Source organism: Ailuropoda melanoleuca, chromosome 15 (assembly GCF_002007445.2).
Source record: "Ailuropoda melanoleuca isolate Jingjing chromosome 15, ASM200744v2, whole genome shotgun sequence".
Lineage (NCBI taxonomy): Eukaryota > Metazoa > Chordata > Mammalia > Carnivora > Ursidae > Ailuropoda > Ailuropoda melanoleuca.
This window is the reverse complement of record NC_048232.1, coordinates 31425418-31436631: the sequence shown is the minus strand read 5'-3', so window position 1 is coordinate 31436631 and position 11214 is coordinate 31425418. Positions and strand designations below refer to the sequence as shown.

General features: G+C 40.0%; 1 protein-coding gene across 1 annotated transcript in view; it reads left to right on the top strand.

The window, feature by feature from the left end:
• The window catches only part of FZD8 (frizzled class receptor 8), a gene marked incomplete at its 5' end in the record, with an annotated part of 4911 nt that extends 938 nt beyond the window's left edge, over positions 1 to 3973 (top strand). The window contains one exon of the mRNA XM_034643657.1: positions 1 to 3973. This exon is cut by the window's left edge and continues 50 nt beyond it. Within this exon, the coding sequence (XP_034499548.1) occupies positions 1 to 119 (119 nt within the window).
• Between the last annotated feature and the right edge of the window lie 7241 nt (positions 3974 to 11214).

Genomic DNA, 11214 nt, shown 5'->3' with positions numbered 1-11214 from the left:
GGGCCCCGGGCGGTGGGGCGGGATCCCTCTACAGCGACGTCAGTACCGGCCTGACGTGGCGATCTGGCACGGCCAGCTCCGTGTCTTATCCAAAGCAGATGCCATTGTCCCAGGTCTGAGTGGAGGGGAGGGGGCGAGGAAACCAAGTGCGGCGAAGGGACACTCGACGGGCTGAGGTTCCCACCCCTTCACCGTGTTGATTGCTATTAGCATGATAATGAACTCTTAATGGTATCCATTAGCTGGGACTTAAATGACTCGCTTAGAACAAAGTACCTGGCATTGAAGGCTCCCAGACCCAGCCCCCTTTCCTCCATTGATATGCGAGGAGCTCCTCCCGCCAGGCGTTAATCTCTGTTGGCAGAGGAGGGTGGACTCTGCTGCGTTTCAGAACGCAAGGTTTGGAGCCCTCGCTGGTTGCCATTTGCTGAGCTTGAAGCCAGGTCTACAGATTTCACCCGAGGGACCTACTTTTCTCCCTCGACTCTCCTACTCTTACTCCTGACATATATCCTAGAGGAGGGATGACCGGGACCTAATGGAATTGCACGGTTTGGGTATTCTTAATGACCAGGCAAATGCCTTAAATAAACAAACAAGAAATGTCTTAATTATACACCCCAAGTAAATACGGGTTTCTTACATTAGAGGATGTATTTATATAATTATTTGTTAAATTGTAAAAATGTGTAAAATATGTACATATCCAAAGATATACTGTCTGTACATTTTTTGTAAAAAGTTTAGAGGCCACCCCTGTAAGAACAAATATAAGTATTCTATTTTGTCAATAAAATGACTTTTGATAAATGATTTAAGCATCGCCCTTTCCCCCTGCCTCTTCTAAGCTGTTACCTTTGAAGTGCTTGCTAAGGACGCGTTGAAAAAATGGACATTTTCTGGTTTCTCATTCTGTACACTGACCTTAGGCATGGAGAAAATGACCTGTTAAACTCTAGTTCTTAAGTTGTTAGCAAAGTAAATATCATTGTTGAACTGAAATCAAAATTGAGTTTTTGCACATTCCCAAAAGATGGTGTTTTTCATGGTAGCCCTTTTCTCATCCACGGATAACAACACTCACCTTAGTGTATGTAGATGGAACTTTTGCAAGGCAACAATTGCACTCAGGCCTTGTTATTTGTCTTGTACAATACCACTAAAGGCTTCAAAACCCCACATTTATTTCTCAGTGTCCCTGATTTTGAAAGCACCTGGGTTTTGAGGGACTCAACAGTGTTGAAGTGTAGAGGTTAATGTTTTAAACCATAGATCACACTTTACGGTGTAAGTCACTTGACTATCTGGTAGTGGAGCAGGCGCTCTTTAATGGATTAGACTAACGGGTTAACATCTTAATAACCTTCCAGGCTTGTGTATATCAAATGTGCTTCTTTTCCTAGAGAAAAAGCTATTGTTCCTCTGTCAAGACTAAGCTAATTTATTTGAGCAGAAGGCTGTTGAATTAGCAGAAGAATGCTTTGGCAATTGTTGAACTTTTTACCTGTCTGCCCAGTGGCCCAGCACATCATTCCTTTAAGAGGGGCTAAATGAATAGGGTTAATCTGTAGGGAACTTGGTCTTTTGAGTTTGAAAAACTTTGATCTTTTCTCCTCTCCAAATGTGCTGTATAGTCTGAAGTTTCTTTCCCTGCTGCCTGGCTCCTCTTGGTGCAGACCAATTGGCCACCGCGGAGCCTTAAAGTTCTTCCATTAAAGGGATGTGGGACTTTTACTTTAAAAAGGAGAGAGAGCGAGGGAGAGGAAGACTTGTAACAGTTAGTGAAGACCAGAGGCACAAGTGCGCTCAGCCTTTTAAACAGCTTTTCCCGGCATTGTTAGCCAGCCTGCAGGCAGCTAGGCATGGGTTGAAGCATTATAGAAAAGGGCTCTGAATGCCCTACAGGTGGTCTGTGCACATAATCCCCCAATTTAAAGCGTTTTCCTTTGCTGGACAATTGCATTACAAAACTCCCTTCTTTTTTGCCCCTAATTGAACCAATGAACTATTATAAACTACAAGTTTTTCTTAAAAAAAAAAAGAAAAAGAAAGAAAAAAAAACCCTCTGCCTAAATTCTATTGACTAAATTCTGGCAAGTTTTCTGAACTGAGCCTTTTAAAGCACCGGAAGTTAAAGCTTCTTCAGACATTTCACTTTTTCAGATATTTTTATTCCCCATGCTTGTTATTTTCTGACAGATTAGCAATAATTTAAAAGTAATTGGTAAGGTTGTGTGTTCATACCGAAAAGATAGCCCCAGGTCCCTTATTAACCTGTCAATCAAGATAAGAAATGGGCAGCTCCGCTGCTAATGATGGGGGGCATCAAACATTGCAGGGTGGGAGGGGACATGTTCTCTGCATCCTGCTAAAATGTTCTCTTTACTTGTCATAATAGGAATATTTATTGGTTAAAAAAAATTTTTTTAATTAATAGGATGGAAACTACTTCCTTGGCTGATCTTTCTTGTGTGAGAGGCTTTTAAGAAGAGTTTTTTGGTAGAAATATTTTGCAAATCCTTTCCAGAGTCATTCTTGGTGTTAATTGGATTTTTAAAATTAGATATGCAATAAAAACACCTACGTTAGCTATCATGCTGATTATATTTCTTAAAGTCAGAGGCATTGTAAAATCTTCACCTCCCCGCAGTTTTATTTATTAAAAAATTATTATCCTGCGTTTAACCCCTGAGGTGGCCTCAGGTACTGCAGTGGACGTTAACCAGCCGTAAACTTCACATTCTCAGTTCTAAAGTGGTTTGAAGGCACTTGCCATACTATTTACCACATGTACGGAATGGGGACATAGTTAAAAGCCACTATTTAGCATACTGGTTTTCTAATGTAGCAGTATTCTCATTATTGACACATTTTCAACTATGTGACATGGTGGGAAATGTCCAACTTTGAAGCTTTTTTTCCTTTATTAACCTTTCAATATATCCTTGTAAATTGCCGTATTTGATAGCTTTTACAAGATGGCTGTAAATGTGCTCAATATAAACAGGTTTATTAAACAAGCATAAAGTCCCTACTATTCTAAGGACAACTCTTAGTAAGAAGACCTGCCCCTGTAATCACTGAAGTCTGTTTTTAGAGACTGCTACTAAAGGACAAGTGCTGGTTCTTTGCCTTTAAAACTAAAATTTGAGTTGCAAATTTACCAATATCCAAATGGTAGATAGACACAAAATTGATTTTGGCAGGAAGAGTCTCAATTTGGCAATTTGCATTAGACAAATGAACGGGTCCCTTGCCTGAATACTCCCCTTTGTGCTATACAGGTGTGTTCTTAATTAACTATATGGAACAAGTGTTAGTGTTTTTAAATTTTGTCAAGCACAGAAGGTAGGGGACTGGGGAGGGGATTTGGTTACTGTGTGGCTAGAAGATCAATATGAATAAAGTCTAAAACGGTTAAATCCATTAGTAAAGCCAAGGCTCATTACAATTACTTGTGGGAAAAGCAATGTGAAACACTTTCTTTTTGCTTTATAATAAATGCAATTTGGAAGTACTGTAAAACAAGGGGGGGAAGCGTGTAAGAAAGTTTAAGGTGCAAATGATGACACCATTACAGTTTCTTAACCTACGTTGCAGGTTCCTGTAATCCTTGAAAGTTGGGGGGAAGGAAATCAGATTGTCTCGCCAAAACAAAAATTACACAGAGACAAGCCATTGCAGAGTACAGGATGCAATTGCTAGGTGCAAACATTGTTAAGATCTTGTCTCCAAACAAATCACGTGCAGCCATCTGCTTTCCACATGTGATGCCATACTGCCACCTTGTGGTACCCAGAGTTCCAGAACTGCGGGGAGGGGCAGGTTCCTCCTTCAATTCCTTCATTCAGAAATACTGAGCCACCACATTGCTGGCCCTGTCCCCCACACAGAACCCACCCAGAAGGCCTGCAAACATTTTGTATTCAAAATTTTGAATTCTTCCTCTTAAGGATCCCAAAACTGCATCGCTTTAAAGCCCCACAAAATCTTACTGAATTAAATCTTCAACTAAAAATATAGTTAAGCTGTATTGAAATTAAAAGGTTTATCTTTTTTAAATTATCTTTTGAGTAACTTTTATTTAAAGAATGGGCTATTCCCCCAAAGATCCACCACCTAATGGGAGAGGATCCAAAACTTAATGGGAGAAAGGATGAGTCATGAAGAATATTTTGAGGCAGCATATAGTTGGCTTGCTTATTTGATGTACTACTTTCCAATTTCCCACATGGAAGTTGATCTGCTGAGTTCAGTAGACACCCTTCAATGCTGTACGTAAATGCCATTGGTTTGGGTGGGATGCAGGCTGTCCCCCCATTATCTAGCCAGATGTTTGTGGAAACACACCCAGGAATAGAAACTGTGCTGGGAAACAAGGTCAGCCAAAGGGAGGAAGGGGGAAGCATCTGCTCTGAAATGTCTGAGCCCTGAGGGAGGAGAATTTCCACACAGCAGTGTGGGAAGACCAGGCCTACAAGGGGGTGGGGGTTGGGAAGGGCATATAGAGAATAGGCAGCCTTAAAGGCCCACATTTGAAGGCTCCTTGTTCTGAGAATCAGAATGGCTGGTAAGGATGAGAGAGAAGGAGGCTAAAGATCTTAGAGGTCACCTACCAAGATTGTGCATCAAGAAACTTACTACTCCATAGACCAAGTAGCAGGGGCAAGATCTAGGAGTATGATGGAAATGTGGAATCTCAGGTCTTGCTTACTGAGTCTGAAGCTGTATTGTGACCAGATCCCCCAAAACCAGAAGCCCAAAGAGGTCTGGACTTCCAAGGTCATACAATCAAGAGCAGACCTGGGCCTCGAAGCCACTGATCCTACTTGCCACTCCTATTTCTATAGGCCTTTCCTGGCTGCCCTGCTGTCTTTAAATCCCTAAGACACCACTATGTGCATCCATCCCTGAACATCAACTTACCAGGGCTGTGTTTACCTAGTAACACAATGAGACCAGAGTACAGATTTCTCCATGGTTTGGTGCTGACCTACACACAAGAGCGTACAAACACAGTCTGAGAGACTGCCAGAACAGCTTTGGGAAGGTTTGCCTCTCAGGCCCCCAGCTGGTTTGAGCCAGTTCACCTACTCTGTGCTGCCTGTGTTCACAGTAATGCAATCATTGGCATAGCTAACATTTTCCTAGTTGAAACAAAAGGCCCGAGGACAGTCTGTCTGCTAGCTCAGTGAGGGGCAGCAATGACCTGGAGGAAGGAGAAGAGTCTGTCGCTGATAAAGCTCACACTGGGCAGAGGATCCAGAAGCGGAAAATGCCTGCCCTGCTCAGCACAGGCTCTGGGGACCTTCAGGGAGAGCCCAGCAGGGTAAAGGAAGGAAGGCAAACAGCAGAGCCACTGGCAGTGAGGGGAAAGGAAGGGAGCAGGATACAGAGCTCAAGGCCAGGGAGTCCAAGGAGAGCATCCTGGAAATCTCTGGAGTGAGAAAACAAATCCAAAAGGAGATTAGTTCAGCCAATTTAAACCACAGGCCCTAGGAGATGACCTAAGAGGCTGGGTGGTACCTGAAAAGGGTAGATGCTGGCTAGAGAAGAGTGGAAGCAAAGGAAGACTCCTGCCAGGACAAGAGCAAAGTTGGGATGAACTTTACGGGCGCTCCACGCCTTGGCAGAGAACCCTTATTCACAGAAGACAAAGGTACCTATTTATCTCGCCTTATTTAACACTCAGGTGAGCCACACACTAACGTAAACTAGAAACTCCATCTCCCGCATTGGTCCCCTAACAAACCTGTTCCCAATTAAGTAACACTCTGGCAGTAGTTCTCACCCCTGCCTACACATGAGAAGCCTTCGGGGTGCTTCTCAAAAGTACCAGTGCTGTGGCACCACCCCAGACCAACTGAATCAGAATTTGGGAGGATGAAATCTGGGAAGTCTAAAGCGTCTAAAACTATCCTAGGTAATTCTCAGGTGTAGCCAGAGTTGGAAACCAGAGAATGTAACCGAAGCTGGTGTTTCGATCTAAAATGAAACAAAATAGAAATAGAAATTAACTAAGCAAACTAGCTATTGTCATCCAACTTGACTAATTTAAATAGAAGTGGTTGTTTTTTGTTTTAGTTTTTGTTTTTTTCTTTTTGTCACCTTAAGTAAATATTTGGAAGAGGTCAGGAGTGCCCTCACCTGGTCCGAAGGGAGAACTCCATGCTTTGGTGTTGGAAACTGAAGATAACCACACAGGAGCTTTGGATAACCCCTGCTTTTTCTTTCACTTGTAAAGAAATAACGAAGAATTGCTTACACAGGGATGATTCTCTTAAACTAGAAATTAAACCCAACCTGTGATCCTAAAAGGAACCAACGATGTTGATGTATTAATTAGGAAAGATATTTAAAATGTTTTTTCTTCTTTAGTAAATGTTTATTCAGTGAAACCAACTTAGCTACAAATGAAAGCTCATCTTGTAGTGACCTAACAAGGGCATGACTTTCCAAAACCAGATGGTCTGTCATATTATAGTCCAGGAGGCAGGTTGGCTGAAATCCTACATATGTGTTAATATGTGTATATTATCTTTAAAGGGAACCTGATACTGTCTTACCTAATGATGGAACTTGGCTCAAGTTTTAGAATTTTAGGAGAGTGTTTATTCACAGAAATCTACTCTTTCTCTGGATCCCCTGAAAGACGTGACAAGTCCTTAACCAAAGATGCAGAAGATGAGATTCATTTCCACAAGTAAACTGAGGTTTTCCTGAGTCTATGTGATAAATATGATTTTAGATCTTGACTGGTAAACCTCATGCAATTTCTGTAAGAAAAAGTCTAAGCAGAGGGTCATAGGTCATGAAAGGGATACAAACTTTGCATAATACATTAAAGGGCATCTTGTAGCTATACTTAATGGGAACCAAAAAGAAGCTAATAATTTAATCATTCTGGAAAGGATCTCATAATGAACATTATTTTTACCTGATTAATTTAGAGCATCTCCAGTAAGATGCAGAAAGGCAATAAAAAGGAGACATTAACATAGACTTTGAACCCCATTGCCTGGTTCCTCTTATGTGTGATCTTTGGCAAGTTACTTGTCCTCTACCTGCCTCAGTCTCCTCCTCCACGAGATGGTACAAGAATGGTGCCACTTCATAGGGTTGTTAGGAGAATTACATCCTAACACAGATAAAAAGCCTGGAGCAGTAAAAGCCAGACACCATCATTAAAGAGCCAGTTTTTATTGTAGCAATGTTTCCATGTATATTTGTAGTAAAAAAAAAAAAACTCATAAACTTTACCATCTTAACCAGTTTTTCAGCGTACGTATTTGTAATGTTAAATATATTCACATTGTTGTGAAACAGATCTCCAGAACTTTCTCATCTTACAAACTTAAAACTCTACAGATTAAACAACTCCCTTTTCCCCCTCCCCTAAGTCCCTGGCAACCATCATTCTTTCTGTTTCTATGAATTTGACTATTTTAGGTACCTCATATAACTTGGACTCATACAGTATTTATCTTTCCATGACTGATGTATTTTACTTAGGATAATGTCCTCAAAGTTCATCCAAGTTGTGGCATGTGACAGTGTTTCCTCCTTTTTAAAAGCTCAGCAATAACCCAGTGGATATAGATCCCACAACCTCTTCATCTATTCTTCGATTGATGGGACACTCAGGTAGCTTCCTCCTCTCGATTATTGTGAAGAATGCTTCTATGAACATGGGTGTGCGCTTATCTCTTTGAGACCCTGTTTACAATTATTTTGAATATATACCCAGAAGTGGGATTGCTGGATCAAAGGTAACTCTAATTTTAACATTTTAAAGAATTGCCATAGTGCTTTCTGTAGCAGGTGCACCAATTTATAATCTCACCAGTAATGCGCAAGGGTTCCAGTTTCTCCACATTCTTGCCATTACTTGTTATTTTCCTTTTTAAAAAATTTTATTTTAATTAATTCCAATGTTGTTAACATACAATGTTATGAATTTCAGGTGTAGAATATACTGATTGAACAATTCCATGTATTACTTGGTGCTCATCATGATAAGTGTACTCTTAATCCCCTTCACCTATTTCACTGTCGCCCCACCAACCTCCCCCTGTGGTAACTCCAGATTGTTCTCTGTAGCTGAGAATATGGTTTTGGTTTGTTTCTTTTTCTTTTCATGTGTTCATTTGTTTTGTTTCTTAAATTCCACATATGAATGAAATCATATAGTATTTGTCTTTCTCTGACTTATTTCGCTCAGCATAATACTCTCTAGCTCCATCTGTGTCATTGCAAGTGGCAAGATTTCATTCTTTATGGCTGCGTAATATTCCATTATATATATACATACATATATATATACACACATATATATATATGATATATACATATCTCACAACTTTACCCATTCCTAATTCTATATTTGGCTATTATAAATAATGCTGCAACAAACACAGAAGTACATATATTCCTTAACTTAGTGTTTTCATAGTCAAATACCCAGTAGTGTCATTACTAGATCACATGGTAATTCTATTTTTAATTTTTTGAGGAACCGGTGGACTATCTTCCCCAATGGCTACACCAGTTTGCATTCCAAGAGTGCATGAGAGTACCTTTTTCTTCACATCCTTTCCAACACTTGCTGTTTTGTGTGTTTTTTATTTTAGCCATTCTGACAGATATGAGGTGATATCTTATTGTGGTTTAGATTTGTATTTCCCTGATGATGAGTGATGTTGAGCAACTTTTCATTGCCTGTTGGCCATCTGGATGTCTTCTTTGGAGAAATGTCTGTTCATGTCTTCTGCCCGTTTTCAATTGGATTTTTGGAGTTTTGGTGTTGAGTTGTATAACTTCTTTACATAGTTTGCATACTAAGCCTGTATGGATATATCTTTTGCAAATATCTTCTCCCATACAATAGGTTGTCTTTGAGTTTTGTTGGTTGTTTCCTTTGCTGCACAGAAGCTTTTTATTTTTATATAATTCCAAGAGTTTATTTTTGCTTTTATTTCCCTTGCCTCAGGAGGCATATCTAGAAACATGTTGCTACAGCTGTTGTTAGAGAAATTATTGCCTGTGATCTCTTCTAGACTTTTTATGGTTTTCAGATCTCACATTTAGGTCTTTATCCATTTTGTTTCGATGTGAACATCATATCATACCAAATTCCAGAAACTGAGGATGTGGTCCAGTTTCATTCTTTTGCATGTAGCTATCCAGTTTTCCCACAACATTTGTTTAAGAGACTGATTTTATCCCATTGAGTATTCTTACCTCTTTGTCGAAGATTAATTGATGACAAAATCATGCGTGTACTTCTGGGCTTTTCTATTCTGTTCCATTGATCTATGTGTCTATTTCTGTCCCAGTATTTTGTCCCATACTATTTCAATTACTACAGATTTGTACTATAACTTGAAGTCCAAAATTGTGATGCCTCCAGCTTTGCTTTTCTGTTTCAAGTTTGCTTTGGCTATTTGAGCTCTTTTGTGGTTCCATACAAATTTTAGGATTGTTTGTTCTAGTTCTGTGAAAAATGTTGTTGGTATTTTAATAGGTTTTGCATTAAATCTATAGATTGCTTAGGGTAGTATAGACATTTTAACAAAATCTGTTCTTCTAATCCATGAGTATGGAGTGTCTTTCCATTTGTTTGTGTTGTCTTCAATTTCTTCCACCAATGTTTTATAGTTTTCAAAATACATGTCTTTTCATCTCTCAGTTAAGTTTATTCCTAGGTTGTTGGGGGTTTTTTGGTGTAATTGTAAACGGGATTTTCTTAATTTCTCTTTCTGCTGCTTCATTATTAGTGTGTAAAATATAATGGATTTCTGTACATAGATTTTGTATCCTATGACCTTACAGAATTCATGTGTTAGTTCTAGTAGTTTTTTGGTGGGATCTTTAGGGTTTTCTATACATACCATCATGTCATCTGCAAATAGTGAGAGTTTTACTTCTTCCTTACTGAATTGGATGCCTTTTATTCCTTTTTCTTGTCTGATTGCTATAGCTAGGATTTCTAGTACTTTGTTGAATAAAAGTAATGAAAGTGGACATCCCTGTCTTGTTCCTGACCTTAGGGGAAAATCTCTCAGTTTTTCACCATTGAGTATGATATTCACTGTGGGTTTTTCATAGATGGCCTTTTTTACATTGGTATGTTCCCTCTAAACCTACTTTGTTGAGGGTTTTTATCATGAATGGATGCTGTACTTTACCAAATGGCTTTTATCCTTTCTCTTATTCATGTGATGTATCATGTTGATTGATTTGCAAATATTGAATCACCCTTGCAACCAATGATCACACTTGATCATGATGAACGATTTTTTTAAATGTATTGTTGGATTTGGTTTGCTAATATTTTGTTAAGGATTTTTGTATCTGTGTTCATCAGAGATATTATTAGCCTAAGTTCTCTTTTTTGTGGATGTTGTCTTCATCTGGTTTTGGTAATCAGGATAATGTTGGTCTCATAAAATGAATCTGGAAGTTTCTATGTGTTAGGAAAGTCAGCTATGTCTCTTGCTCTTAAAGTAGTGGCCTTATGAAGAAGAGGTCGTGTAGTGCCCTGCAATACAGAGGGGATCCACTGCCACTGCCACGGGACTGAGGCCCCCCAAAGCGGGCAGTGGGAAGACGTGGTATTGGCAGAGTTTGTACCTCTTTTGGGGGAGGGGGCTCACAGTGTCAGGAATGAAGCATGCCTGGTGCTGAGGGCAGATCCCCAAAGTCTGGAGGGGTGGGGCATAGTGGAAGCATGTTAGGTAGTGAATGTCTGGGCTACACGGTTCTTGCAGGTGATGGATGTGTATTTATGCTAGAGGGGAGGGGAGGGAAATGGCACCTGCCAGCTTCTTTGTTCCTGGAGGGAATTTCTGTCCCTCTAGGACATGCTCTTAAATTAGTAAATAACTCTCTTTCCCATATTCCCCAGGCATTTTTCAAGCTGCCGTTTCCATGCTATATTTTTGTGGGCTGTTTGTCATGCTATTTCTTTAAGGGCAGGGACTCACCTTCCTCTCACCCTCCTGGTTGTCCCAGAGCTAATCCCACTGATTTTTAAAATTCCAGACTTTAAGAACCACTGGTTGTAAGAACTCACAAAATTTGGCCCCTCTAGTTTTCAAAGTCAAATGTTATGGAGAATCATCTTACCCATGTGGGCTCCCCAGTGTGATAGTGTGTTTCTCTCCCTTCCCTGTGCCCTCAAGTCCCTCCCTCCCATGGACAGTCCCACAGGTC